The sequence below is a fragment of the Chiloscyllium punctatum genome, chromosome 10 (assembly GCF_047496795.1).
Source record: "Chiloscyllium punctatum isolate Juve2018m chromosome 10, sChiPun1.3, whole genome shotgun sequence".
NCBI lineage: Eukaryota > Metazoa > Chordata > Chondrichthyes > Orectolobiformes > Hemiscylliidae > Chiloscyllium > Chiloscyllium punctatum.
Window position 1 is genome coordinate 21733088 of NC_092748.1, and position 15083 is coordinate 21748170.

Here is a 15083-nt window from a genome sequence, read left to right on the forward strand (position 1 = left end):
TACACCTGATCAGGTCCTGGGGATTTATCCACCTTTAACCATTTCAAGACATCCAGCACTTTCTCCTCTGTAATATGGACATTTTGCAAGATGTCACCATCTATTTCCCTACAGTCCATACCTTCCATATCCTTTTCCACAGTAAATACTGATGCAAAATATTCATTTAGTATCTCCCCCATTTTCTGTGGCTCCACACAAAGGCCGCCTTGTTGATCTTTGAGGGGCTGTATTCTCCCCCTGGTTACCCTTTTGTCCTTAATATATTTGTAAAACCCCTTTGGATTCTCCTTAATTCTATTTGCCAAAGCTATCTCATGTCCCCGTTTTGCCCTCCTGATTTCCCTCTTAAGTATACTCCTACTTTCTTTATACTCTTCTAAGGATTCACTCGATTTATCCTGTCTGTACATGACATATGCTTCCTTCTTTTTCTTAACCAAACCCTCAATTTCTTTAGTCATCCAGCATTCCCTATAGCTACCAGCCTTCCCTTTCACCCTGACAGGAATATACTTTCTCTGGATTCTTGTTATCTCATTTCTGAAGGCTTCCCATTTTCCAGCCATCCCTTTACCTGTGAACATCTGCATCCAATCTGCTTTCAAAAGTTCTTGCCTAATACTGTCAAAATTGGCCTTTCTCCAATTTATAACTTCAACTTTTAGATCTGGTCTATCCTTTTCCATCATTATTTTAAAACGAATTGAATTATGGTCGCTGGCCCCAAAGTGCACCCCCACTGACACCTCAGTCACCTGCCCTGCCTTATTTCCCAAGAGTAGGTCAAGTTTTGCACCTTCTCTAGTAGGTACATCCACATACTGAATCAGAAAATTGTCTTATACACACTTAAGAAATTCCTCTCTATGGCAGAAATTCCTCTGCCATAGTTTAAACCTTTAACACTATGGCAGTCCCAGTCAATGTTTGGAAAGTTAAAATCCCCTACCATAACCACCCTATTATTCTTACAGATAGCTGAGATCTCCTTAGAAGTTTGCTTCTCAATTTCCCTCTGACTATTGAGGGGTCTATAATACAATCCCAATAAGGTGATCATCCTTTTCTTATTTCGCAGTTCCACCCAAATAACTTCCCTGGATGTATTTCTGGGAATATCCTCCCTTAGCCAGCTGTAATGCTATCCCTTATCAAAAATGCCACTCCCCCTCCTCTTTTGCCTCCCTTTCTATCCTTCCTGTAGCATTTGTATCCTGGAACATTCAGCTGCCAGTCCTGCCCATCCCTGAGCCATGTTTCTGTAATTGCTATGATATCCCAGTTCCATGTTCCTAACCATGCCTTGATTTCATCTGCCTTCCCTGTTAGGCCCCTTGCATTGAAATAAATGCAGTTTAATTTATAAGTCCTACTTTGTCCCTGCCTGCCCTGACTGTTTGACTCACTTCTGTTCTCAGCTGTACCCGTCTCAGATCGATCTCTTTCCTCACTATCTCCCTGGGTCCTGGGTCCCCCCCGTCCCCCCCCCCCCCCCCCCCCCCCCCCCCCCATCTTACTAGTTTAAATCCTCCCAAGCAGTTCTAGCAAATTTCCCTGCCAGTATATTAGTCCCCTTCCAATTTAAAAAGCATCTGGATGGGTACATGAATAGGAAGGGTTCAGAGGGATATGGGCCAAGTGCTGGCAATGGGCATGGACGAAGCGTCTGTTTCCGTGCTGTACATCTCTGTGATTATATGGGCAGATAGGAAAGTGCATTTAAAACTGCAACCATATCACCAATGATCCTATTTCATGGAAAAATAGGTTTGGCAGGCCAAATATTCTTGTACTGCTCCTAAATCCAATATTTCTATATGATGCAACAATGCTTTAATCTTAACTCTTAAACTGAAAGGTGTGCAATTATTTTTGAGATGGGCTGAGTCCTGGTTTATGAAACTATTGTGGAAGGATGACTTATTTCATAATTTGTGTCAGATAGGATTGTGGTTCAGGCCTCACCTGAGGACCTAAATGTAAAATCCCAATAATACTGTGTTGTTGAAATGCCACATAGCAGTTTGATTAGATTAGATTAGATTACTTACAGTGTGGAACCAGGCCCTTCGGCCCAACAAGTCCACACCGCCCCGCCGAAGCGCAACCCACCCATACCCCTACATTTACCCCTTACCTAACATTACGGGCAATTTAGCATGGCCAATTCACCTGACCTGCACATCTTTGGACTGTGGGAGGAAACCGGAGCACCCGGAGGAAACCCACGGAGACACGGGGAGGACGTGCAAACTGCACACAGTTAGTCGCCTGAGGCGGGAAATGAACCCGGGTCTTTGGCGCTGTGAGGCAGCAGTGATAACCACTGTGTCACCGTGCCGCCCATTTCCTTTTTTACATAGTTGATACTACATTTACCTATGATTCAGGTAGATGTTTAAACATCTTATGGCATTGTTTCTGGAAACAGCCTTGCAGGGTGCTGCCATTCGCCCACACTTCTCAGCACCTGAAATTAATTAGCTCACCAATTTACCTCATTACTCATGCCAGCTGTTGCTGCGTTTGGCCAGGCAACAGTGGCCTAACCCCTGCCAAGTAACTTGTTACATAGCACTCTGAGAGACTGTTGTCACTATGCAATGTGACTGTCAATAACGACAGGTACAGATAGAGTTAATTGTAGTTGCCTTTTCCCTAGGATGGGGGATTTCAAGACTAGGGGCAAATTTTTAAGGTGAGAGGTTTAAAAAAGATATGAGGGGAAATTTTTTTACACAGAAGGTGGTTTGTGTGTGGAATGAACATCCTGAGGGAGTGGTGGATGTGGGGACAATTACAACATTCAAAATACATTTGGATGGGTCCATGAACAGGAAGGGTTTGAAGATATATGGCAGGTAAGACTAGTTTAATTTGGAATTATGGTCAGCATGGACTCGTTGGACCAAACAGTCTGTTTCCGTGCTCTGTGACAATGAGTATATCCACTTTGTGCTATTTTAACTTAGAGTTTTTCACCCTTTCTTTGGAAACATTTTTAATGTGTTGTCATTTCTTGGGGGTGGGTGGGCAATATTTCAGATTATGCGACTTGAAAGCCAGGTATTACGTTACAAGACAGCAGCAGAAAATGCAGAAAAAGTGGAAGATGAACTTAAAGCTGAGAAGCGCAAGCTCCAAAGAGAGGTAAGGTGAAGTGGTTGACTGAGGCTTAATTACAAAATGTAAATGACTACAAAGTTCTTCTGCTGTCTGTAGTTCACTCTGAACTTTAAAATAAATCAACTAATTTGTTGATTTTTTTTGTGTATAAGTTGACTGCCTGTGAAATCTGGAATTTTGTAACTTATCACAAATTCTCCAGTGCCTCACCAGATGACACTGTCACACAGAGAAGAAATGTAGGATGTACTGTGTTGGCTCTTGGGGATGCAAGGACATGGAGTTGATGGTACAGTTGGCATGAGATATGAAAAGTTAGGGAGTTTGCAAATAGCCCAACTGCTATTTACCACCTCCTCCTGAAAAGTCATGTGTGCCTGAGTGTTGGGCGAAGACAAGGTAGACCCTCTGTCTACCCTCTCCAGAGTTCAATGAATTCTTGAGTGAGGAACCAGCAGCTGCCAACACCTGCTGTACTCCCAGCAAAAGAGAGCAAACTTACTTTATACTTACAGGAAGCAAGGAGATCTTGTTCAGTTCCTACAAGGCCTCAGGGTATCGTTGGGAATTTTGAGAACTCTATTATGTATGATATTTCTAAAGGCAATGTGAAATAGATTCACTGGATATTTAACAAGAAAAAGGAGTTTAGATTGATAGAGGCACGTTTGAAAAATTAGGGCTTTTTCCTTTGTCAGAGTTGAGAAGCTTAAAGGATGACCCGTAAAGATTTGCAAAGTGTTTAAAGGTTACTTTAAGGTAAAGAGCCAGAGGTGGTTTCCACTGTGGGATGAAATAGAAATGAAAGATTATGCATTAAGAAAAATCACAAAAAATGAAAAAGAGCTTTGGATAATTTTACTTTAGCAGAGCTAGGTGAAAATACAGAAATGTCTCCACAAACTGAAGAAGCACAGCCCATAATTTCTATTCAAACATGCGGTTATCTGCTCAAATCCAAAATAAATATGGAAAGGTATGGGAAGCGAACAAAACAGTGGAATTAGATCTGGGGATGTTAAAAGATGTTGACCGTCTGTTCTGTACTGCGACAAACTGTGTGACTTTATAAAATTAAAACAAAAGAAGTGCAGAAAGTTAACAGCACTTCAGGCAGCACCTGTGGAGAGAGGTATAGAGATAATACTTCAGATCCCTAACCTTCAATTTGAACTGACAGATGTTTCCTTTAGTTCTTTTGTGAATTGTGGGTGTTGCTGGGTAGGCCAGCATTTCCTCCTCATTTGTACCTGCTCTTTAATAGGTGGTGGACAGGTGCCTCTTGAACTACTGCAGCCCATTTGAGTGTAAATGGAAGAGCACACCAGAATTTTGAACTAGCAACAGTGAAGGAATTGCGATACCATTTTAAGTCAGGATGGTGTGTGACTTGGAGAATAAATAATGCTGACTTGTCTAAGTAGCTGCTGCCCGCATCCTTCTAGATGGAAGAGGCTACATTTTTGGAGGTGTTGTTGAAGGAGCTTTGGTGATGCTACAATGATGATGTTGCAGTGCATTTTGTAGATGGTGAAGGCGGTGGTTGGGCTACCAGTCAAATGGGATTTGGGGAGTATTCCATTACACTCCTGGCTTGTGTTTTGCTGGTTTGTGTTTTGCAGGTGGTAGAGATAGGGTTTGGGAAAATGAAGTGAGTTATTCCCTGGAGAATTCCTAGTCTGTAACTTGCTCTTGTAACTATAGTTATTAATGTGACCATCCAGTTTGGTTTCAATGGTAACCCCCAGGATGTTGATTGTGGTGGAAGATTCACTGATGCTAATGCCATTGTAAGTCAAGTTTGAAATATAGTAGGTTTTAAGCAAGCAAATGGGAAGAGTGAAAGCAGAAAATGAAAGGCATGATGGGCAGAAGACATTAAATGATAAAAGTAATGGCACTGCAAAGGTTTTGGTGATGGGGAATAGGTAAAGAAATCTGAGTAGAACTAGTGGTGTAAATGGAAGTAAAAGTATTGCTGCCAATAGCTATAACAAAAAGTGAAAGTGGAGGTTACAATCAGAAATTGTTATATTTGATGCTCAGTCCGAAAGGCTATCAAGTGCTTCATTAAGAATGAGGTACTATTTCTTGAGCTTCATTAACAGTGTAGGAGAGCAAGGTCAAGGTGGAACAAAGAACTAAAATTACAAATGATTGTAAATGCAGGATTACATTTGGAGATTGAACAGAAATGTTCATCAATGCTATTCTCAGTCTACAATCAGTTTCCCTATTGCAAAGGCTCCCGTTGTGAGCAATAAATATGGTACACCCAATTTTAAAAAGTAGAGTTAAATCACATGTAACGTGTAAGAAGAGTTTATGACCCTGGACAATAGAGAGGAGCAAGTGTGAAAAAACAGGTGTTGCACCTGCATCTGCATTAGAAGGTGCCTCAGAATGGGAGGTTTTGGGGTGATTGATGAGGAAACAGCTCCTTAGAATACTGAAGAGGAAAGAAAAGACATATTTGCTGGTAGCAACACACTTGAAGTAACATAAATGTTGGTGCTTGATATGTTGAATGTGGAGACTGATGGGACAGAAGGGAAATCCTATTATGGTTCTGGGAAGAAGTGGATAGGGTAATTTTATGATCGGTCTTTGTGCCATACTAGATTTTTTTTAGTTTTGATTCATGCAAGTTAGAGTAAAAAGCTAAATTTTTGGAGCTGTGAACAACTTAGAAGCTGCTCACATATGAATCTGTGACAATATTGCCCCCCTCACAGGTCCGCTCGGCACAGGATAAAATTGAGGAGCTGGAAATGAGTAACAGTCATCTAACAAAAAGGCTGGAGAAGATGAAAGCCAACCGGAGTGCCCTGTTATCACAGCAGTAGAGGGCCCACTTCCAAGTCTTGAGTCTGGCTGCCTATTATGGGAACTTGCTTTTTTTTAAAGTTATCAATGAGACGCTTCACTGTTACCACATACACACTGCGGAGAAGGGGAAAAAAAGGAAAAAAATTGCACATGTTTCTGACTCACCACTTATGCTGTTTTCTTTAGAAGGCTTTCAGTTCAACACTTCCAGCACAGGCACGATAGGCCAAGTGGCCTACGTACTATCTCATTTCTACAATGTATGATTCCATTAGCAAACAATAGCTTTGCTTTAACAAGGGATTTGGTTTCAAATGTATGATTTGTGTGATGGTTATATTTACGAATTGAAGAAATTCAAGAACAGGAGATCATTATCCACCATGGCAGTTTGAGAATTTGGATTCCATTTAAAATATCTGGAAATAAAAACCTGATCCTATAACAAGCGATCATGAAGCTGTGGGATTGTTGTAGAAATCCAACTGATTGAGTCAGTTTAGACAAGAAAATTTGTTGAGCAGTTTATATATAACTCCAGTCCCACAACAATGTGGTTTGATGCTTCTCTATCTCTTGAAATGGCTTAGCAATCCTCTCAGATACCACTTCCTTCTTAGTGCAACTGGAAAGAGGAAATAAATGCCAGCCTTACCAGAATCCAAAGAAATAATCCAAGACAAAATGGACATATGAGGATTGCATTGAATACCTTTGTTCATCGCTGTTGCTGTTGTCACTAAATATTTATTAGTCAGGAGTGATAAAAGGTCAACGAGGAGCAAACACACTCAGGGGTTGTGCTAACCACAGTGTATTCTCAAAACCCACAGTGTTTATTTTTATATTAATATTTTAGCTTTACGTTGCCAATTATTTCTGTCTCAAGGTCACCCCAAAACACAGTTAAGGGGAAGAAGGTGTAGAGTAAATCGCACTGTCTCAAAGAATAATCAAATCAGATCTTGGGAATGCATGCTAGAATATGGGAGTGAGGATGGAGAGGGTTGCTGAGCTAAATCGACCATTTGAATTTTGAATATACCACAACAGTATTAAAGCTCACTTTAAATAAAATATAGGGGTAGGCAATAGCCTTTTGCTATTATTGCTAAAGTATTAATCCAGACATTCAGGTAATGTTCTGGGGACCTGGGTTCAAATCTTGCCACAGCAGGTAGTGGAATTTGAATTCAAGAATAACTTGAAAATAAGAATCTAATAATAACCATGAAACCATTGCCAATTGTCAGGAAAAACTATCTGGTTCAGTAGTGTCCTTTAGAGAAGGAAATCTGCCATCCTTACCTGGTTCAGCTACATGTGACTCCAGACATACAGCTATGTGGCTGATTTATTTTTGGTTTTTTTTCCCCCCACACTACCGCCTAACTGGGGTCGTGCTTATTTTTATCCCCAGCACCCATGTGTGTGTGCAGGTGTGAGACACAGTGAAAGACACAAGGTGCACAAATCTTTATTCGGTTTCCACCACCAGGAAGAAAGGAAACACCCGAGTGGCCAGTGACAAGCGATGCCCTTCACATTGTGGGCGGCACGGTGGCACAGTGGTTAGTACTGCTGCCTCACAGCGCCAGAGACCCGGGTTCAATTCCCGCCTCAGGCAACTGAATGTGTGGAGTTTGCACATTCTCCCCGTGTCTGCGTGGGTTTCCTCCGGGTGCTCTGGTTTCCTCCCACAGTCCAAAAATGTGCAGGTTAGGTGAACTGGCCATGCAAAATTGCCGGTAGTGTTAGGGGTAAATGTAGGGGAATGGGTCTGGATGGGTGTGCTTCGGCGGGTAGGTGTGGACTTGTTGGGCCGAAGGGCCTGTTTCCACACTGTAAGTAATCTAATCAAAGGGCAATGCTGTGTGATCAAACAGTGAAGAGGAGGGCAAGGATTAAATCAAAATAGAGTTGGAGGGAGAAATAATACACTCCACTCCCTGCGGCACCCACCTCTCCCTGAACAACTCTAGGCTGTTGGTGGCCACCGCGTGCTCCTTCTCCAGAGACACCCAGGCTCTAACGTAACCACGGAAGAGGGGCAGGCAGTCGGCCCTAACGTCCCCCTCCACGGCCCGCTGCCTGGACCTGTTTATGGCCAGTTTGGCCAGGCCCAGGAGCAGACCCACAAGGTGGTCTTCAGACCTACCCTCCCTCCTCCGTACCGGGTGCCCAAAGATATGTGGCTGATTCTTAATTGCCCTGTGGGCAATTAGGGTTGGGCAATAACCCACATCCTATCAATGAATAAAAAAGTGCACTAATTGAGAGTCAATGAGTTCAAATGATGCTGACTTTTATTGATTATGTTTCTTTTTCAATTCCGCCACATGATTACTTGGATTTGTCTTGTGAAACAAAACAAAATGGTTAATGGTTCTTACTAGATAAGCACAAAACTAGTGGGGAGAGGAGGAGACAGCTGTATTCCAGTTTTTGATGATGCCATTTGTAATGTCGTGAGCGAAGTCGAATTTTTGGTGAGATAGAGAAAAGAAGGGAATATTGTGTGAAAGAAGACAACTTCCATTGATGCTGTGACATTAGCAGTAATTAAGTTTATCCAGTACTCAATAATTTTCAAAGCAGGATATGGAGAAGTTGTGGGGTTTGGCTGAAAATCACCAGCAAACGATAGGAGGGTTATGGAGGGTAGTGAGGTTGATCTTTCAGATATAAAGTGATGGATTTCTGTTCTTTTCCAAAAGAGTTTGGAGTTTTCTCTCTCTCTCTCTCTCTCCTCACGCTTGAAGGGCCAGCAGCATTTTGTAAAGGTTTTCTGCTGTGTTTTTAAAAAAATTCAAGCACTTCCTGCGTCAGAACATTATTAGAATGTATTTATGCTCCAGGAACTAAATTATTTTGTACGCATTAAGCAACGGGAAGTGCTTCAACAAGTGAAAATTGTTTCTTCGTAATGGAAAACTGCAACAATAAGATGTTAAATCAGGAAATCCGGAAGCCAGTCCAGGGAATTATATAAAGAAAACTGTACATACTATAGCTTTTAATTATTTTTCACATGTTGTACATGAGCCTTTTTTTGTTCTCCAGGACAGAGTCCAGCTCAGGCAGCAAACTGGTCTCTTTTTCTTTTCTTGAACCCCTGTTGCAGTCTCAGCTTTAAGAGGATGTGTTTAGAGTGTTCTGTTTGGGGATTGAAACTATTGGGAGATCTGCTAATCTGATGTGCTAATCAGTGGTTACAAAAAGACACCAATGTATTTAAGGTGACATTACATTCTTAAGCTAATAAAATGCTTTAGAGAGAATTAGCAATTATACCGTTTTTCACTGATAGATTGATGTTGCTAATTGTATCATTGATATAATTTTAATACACTTTGGTTTCTCTGCAGATCATTTACCTTTAACAATGTTGTCCAGCCATCTTTCAAACCTGGGTTCAAATTCATTGGGTTACATCTCTTTTGTCTACCAGATTCACTCTTGTTAACTCAAGTTGATACTTTAATGAAGCATTACTGGAGAGGAAGGTTTACTGTGTCCACCTTATGCTTTATTCCTGCTTAACTGGATCCATGGAATTGTAGGCTTGGATATGGATCATACTGTCATTCTTTATTTTGTTACTGTCACTCTGTGACTCACTTTAATGAATTCAAAATCCAGGTTAAATCAATCCAGCCTGTTAGCATCTTCATAATAAAACGGTTTCTTTACCACCTTTTCCATTCTTCCAGTTTCCTTCAACGTACTATCCATGTTCTCTTTTCCCTCTGATTTTTTTTCACTTTTTGTTCATCTAGATATGCCACACTGATATCTTCTCTTTGTATGTTTTACAGCAGCCCATTTCTGTGCGTTGTACTTCAGATTATTTCTCTGTTGTTTCTTTTCCAACTTCCTTCTTCATGGTCCACACACACTCTTACCTCTAAGTTATGCACATGTCCATTTCCTTCAATATGCTGTACATATGCCATTATGCTCTGTATGTTTTGCAAATGGATTTGGGTTTAGCATGTTACCGTTATGTTCTTTACTGTTTGTTTATTGTGTTCCGGGCCATTGCCCTCTACATGTTATACATCTAACCATGCCCTACTATACGATGTGCGTCCACCCTTGGTGCCGATCCTGTCCGTGCCTTCATTACTCATGCGCACGACTCACTACTGTCTCGAGCCCCGTCCCTCGGGGAGGGGAGGGGAAACATGTGGCTCACTCTGCGTAGAGATGGCGGGAACATCAGGCGACGTATTTGGAGTGACGGCACTCTGGGCCAATGGACGTACGGCTCGCCTTGTCGCTGAGCCAATGGGGTGTGAATGTTGCAGGTGTTGCTTGTCTCCAAGCGGCTGTCGCGTGGTGGGGTGTTTGGCGGTTAACGGTCGAGTGGCCGTGACGGCAAAGTGGTGTTTGGAGAAATAGCCGTTGGACGGTGAGTTGAGAGCAGTCTTTCTAGATGAAACAAAAAGACAAGCGAAAACTAGAAGTTTTGCCCCGGGTGTTTAACAGCGACTATTTTTGGTACAAACTTCTCGAAAATTGTTAATCAGGCCTTTCGGCCTAACCAGTCCACGCTGACCCTCCGAAGCGTATCCAACCCGAACCTACTCTATACTTATCCCTGAGCCCTTGGCCATTTAGCATGGCCAGTTCACCTAACCTGCACATCTTTTGCATTGTGAGAGGGAGCCCATGCAGACACGGTAAGAGTGTGCAAACTCCACTCACTCACCCAAGGCTGGACTTGAACCCAGGTTTCTGGCGCTGTCAGGCAGCAGTGCCAACCACTGAGCCACCGTGCAGAACGGTTTTCAGTTTTAACAGGAACTGTTATGATTTTCTGTCGAGGATTTGGATCCCCTAGATCTTTATGCGGTGATGTACACAGTTTGGGTTTAATAATGCTGTGTTGATGTGAAGCATGTGTTCTTTGTGTCTCTCAACCTCCCCCCCCCCCCCCCCCATCCGATCATCTTATCATGATTTCTGATTAAATAAATATATTGGTTGGGTTTAGGAAGGGTGAACAAACTGGCTTAATACATATTAAGCCATCATCTCCAGGATCATTGTTTTCTTCTGCATAGTTCTCAGCTTTGATGTTTCAGAGATGCTTAATGGAGTGGGAGGTTTCTGAGGGGCCAAGGGTCAGGAGACTCATGGGTTCTTGTGCATTGGTAGGTGTCTGAGCCAGGAGGCCCAGGTTCGAGTTACACCTGCTCCGGAGGCATGTATTAACCTCTCTGAAGGTGCTGGTGAGAAAATATCTCTGGATAACCTGTCAGTGGTCCTGATTTTGTAGCTGGTGAAATAGGATGGCAGTCTGGACTGTGATTACAACAGACTCTTGTAGAAGAGATGTCCAGTTAACTGAACATTCAAGGACATTTTAAGTGTGGTTATCTGCTTCAACTGGAGGCTCACTGAAGGTGTTACCTAGTATGGTGATGAAACATCTGAAAATGAACCTTCCAGCTCAGCGAGCAAACCTACATCCATGGTCGTCTGCCTCATGAACTACTAAATTTGTTTTTTTTAAATCTGTCAATTCAGTGTATATGTCATCAATGATAGATCTAGAGTAAGAAATAAAATGAATTGTATCAAACGCATTTCTGTATGAGGTCTGTAGATTAGCATGTCTTAATTACTACATTGCATCCAGTTATTGACGGATCCTCACCCTTTTTTATTTGATTATGAATAGTGTTTCTCGAGTATTGCCATGTGTTCCAAAATGCAAGAGGCTATTGATGTGCAATGTCATGCAAAAGCCACATGAGAGAATAGGGGCAGCTCCCTTATCCCAAACTTTCACATGGCATCACAGCATTGGACCATCTGCTGTATGCATGTCATGAATAATCATCATTATAAGTTTTTGTAGTAACAACTTATTTTGAGGGACCTGCTTGGACTGAAATTGCATAATATTTAGTTGTACTGGATCATAAGAGGACCCCAATGTAATTCCCACCATTTCTACCCCTGTAATTTGATAGTTCTGCACATACACTGTAAGTTGAGAAAGTGATTAATTGGATTGAAAATGGCATTGACTTGAAAGTTTCATGTCTCTTGTAGCAATGTCTCTACCTGCATGAAATAGAACTGAATGTAATGGTGTGGTTGGTGATTCCTTTGTCATCACTTTCTATCTGATTCTCCTCCATCTTGATGCTGGGCAGGTGTCAACTGCTAAGTCCAAGGCGCCTCCCTTAGGAGTATGAACGTTGGAGTAAGTAGTCCCAATGTAGTGGAATCTTATTGATTATGACAAAAACATCAATACTGTCATCAAATTTTTCGAGGCCACTGAACTTTACGAACCAAAAAGATGAGGCAGTGAACCTTTGAGTTTTTGCTAGATCTTGGGGGATGCTTCTGATGGTCTTAAAATTGCTTTGTATTTAAAATTATCATTTTATAAAGCCTATTTTGTAACCAAATCCTTTAGACTTAATTCAGTGGACTCTAATTAAAGAAGGGCATATTCAGGCTCTAAACAGGTTTGAGACTTCAAAAAAAGTATCACTGTCTATCGTTGGATTCTTTCTTTTCCTTCCACTTATTTCTTCTCATTCATGCTCAGTGATTCATCAGGTCCTTCCTCAAGCTCAATATAAATCTCTTTGGGATCGACCTCTGTACTGCTATATAGCGGAAAAGTATCTTGCAAGTGCTGCAATGTGCTTGATCGTTGGAGTCACAGTGTAGAAATGTTGCATGGATAGAAAGTCTGGCTTCATCATACTTGCATGGTAATATATTGTAAGGCATCTATTCTGTTAGAATGCAGACAAATGACATTGAAAGGAGAAGAAACCACAGGAACATGGTGCTACTAGCTTTGAACATGGGTCAGCTTCGGCCACTCTTTGAATATGCATATTCCCATACAGATTTGTGTACCTTTTAGAATGATTATAATACAAAAAAGTGCCATTTAACCTTTCATTTCTTTGCATGCTATTTGGAAGAGCAATTCATTTAATGCCACTCAACCACCTTTTCATAATTGACCATTCATCCTTTGGAGGTAGTAACCCACTCCCCTTTTGAATGCCTCAGTTAAACCTGCCTCCACCACACTATGTGGCAGTGTGTTCCCGATGCAGAGGAACCTTGATTATCTGAATGAGATGGGTGGCCACTATTTTATTCGGATAATGGATTTTACCTTAAACAAAGGAAGTCGTGCTGATCTAACCCTGTGCTCTACCAGAGAATTTGTTTAAATCTATAATTTTAATGTAACCTCCTCTAACCTAATAATAAGACCCGTTGTGGTAAGTAGGTAAGTGCTGCATTTTGCTTGTTCTATTTTTTTAGACCTAGTTTGTTTTTTTTAAAAGGTTACTTTTAGAGGGATGGCAGTGAAGGCAGTGCAGTGTTCCTCTTGCAACATGTTTGAGGTGAGGGATGCCATGGTCGTCCCTGCTGATTACACTTGCAGGAAATGCACCCATCCCCAGCTCCTCCGAGACCGTGTTAGGGAACTGGAGCTGGAGTTGGATGAACTTAGGATCATTCGGGAGGCAGAGGGGGTCATAGATCGGAGCGTTAGGGAAGTAGTAACTCCAAAGATTGCAGACAGATGGGTGACAGTGACTGGGAGAAAGCAGCCAGTGCAGGGACCCCCTGCAGCCATTCCCCTCAAGAACAAGTATACTGTTTTGGATACTTGTGGGGGGGACGACTCAGGGGTAAGCAGTGGGGTTCAGGCCTCTGGCATGGAGCCTGTCCCCGTTGCTCAGAAGGGAAGGGCGGAGAAGAGCAGAGCAAAAGTTATTGGGGACTCATTAGTTCGGGGCACAGATAGGCGGTTTTCCGCAAGGATCTGTTTTGGGACCATTGCTGTTTGTCATTTTTATAAATGACCTGGAGGAGGGGCTAGAAGGTTGGGTGAGCAAGTTTGCGGATGATACGAAAGTCGGTGGAGTTGACAGTGAGGAAGGATGTGGCAGGTTACAGCGGGATATAGATAAGCTGCAGAGCTGGGCAGAAAGGTGGCAAATGGATTTCAATGTAGCTAAGTGTGAGGTGATTCACTTTGGTATGAGTAACAAAAAGATGGGGTACTGGGCTAAAGGTCGGATACTTGTTGGTGTGGATGAGCAGAGGGATCTTGGTGTCCATGTACACAGATCTCTGAAAGTTGCCACCCAGGTAAATAGTGCGGTGAAGAAGGCATATGGCGTACTGGCTTTTATTGGTAGAGGAATAGAGTTCCGGAGTCCTGAGGTCATGTTGCAGTTGTATAAGACTCTGGTGTGGCCACATCTGGAGTATTGTGTGCAGTTTTGGTCGCCATACTATAGGAAGGATGTGGAGGCACTGGAACGGGTGCAGAAGAGGTTTACCAGGATGTTGCCTAATATGGTAGGAAGATCGTATGAGGAAAGGCTGAGGCACTTGGGGCTGTTTTCATTGGAGAAAAGAAGGTTTAGAGGTGTACAAGATGATTAGGGGTTTAGATAGGGTTGACCATGAGAACCTTTTTCCACGTATGGAGTCAGCTATTACAAGGGGGCATAGCTTTAAATTAAGGGGTGGTAGGTATAGGACAGATGTTAGGGGTAGATTCTTTACTCAGTGAGTCGTGAGTTCATGGAATGCCCTGCCAGTAGCAGTGGTGGGCTCTCCCTCTTTTATGGGCATTTAAACGGGCATTGGATAGGCATATGGAGGATAGTGGGCTAGTGTAGGTTAGGTGGGCTTGGATCGGCGCAACATCGAGGGCCAAAGGGCCTGTACTGCGCTGTATTTTTCTATGTTCTATGTTCTAATGTCTTGAGTGCAACAGGACACAAATTTCATATGATGAACAAAATAAAGCAATGATATCACAAGAAAACTTTTTAAAACTGCAGTAGTTAGCATTTGGCAAAGAGTGGTGAAGACAGCATTAAATGAGCTCCCAAACAGCTTCTACAATCGCAAAAGCGTTTGTCAGTTTCAGGGGGCTCAGTCTCACGATAGAAAGACTCGATCATCGCCTCGCGCATGCATTAATGTCCTTGGCCATTTGTTTCTATAAATGGCCTGGTTATAGTGACGGGAGTACTGTAAATTACTCATTTTTGCAAACGTTGATGTAACAACCCTTACCTAAAAAAAATCCAGCCGCTGATGCTTGAGCT

General features: G+C 42.3%; 2 protein-coding genes across 3 annotated transcripts in view; both read left to right on the forward strand.

Moving 5' to 3' along the window:
• Positions 1–9249, forward strand: part of LOC140481934 (leucine-rich repeat flightless-interacting protein 2-like) — a 140423-nt gene extending 131174 nt beyond the window's left edge. For both annotated transcript variants that reach the window (XM_072578666.1, XM_072578667.1), the window contains exons 26-27: positions 3049–3153; positions 5865–9249. In XM_072578666.1, coding sequence (XP_072434767.1) covers positions 3049–3153; positions 5865–5975 — 216 coding nt within the window. In that variant the 3' untranslated portion in view covers positions 5976–9249. The remainder of the gene's footprint in view (positions 1–3048; positions 3154–5864) is intronic.
• A 153-nt stretch (positions 9250–9402) lies between these two features.
• rbm44 (RNA binding motif protein 44) overlaps positions 9403–15083 on the forward strand; it is a 141685-nt gene continuing 136004 nt past the window's right edge. Inside the window, exon 1 of the mRNA XM_072578668.1 lies at positions 9403–10372. The gene's annotated coding sequence lies outside the window, so the exon portion shown is untranslated. The remainder of the gene's footprint in view (positions 10373–15083) is intronic.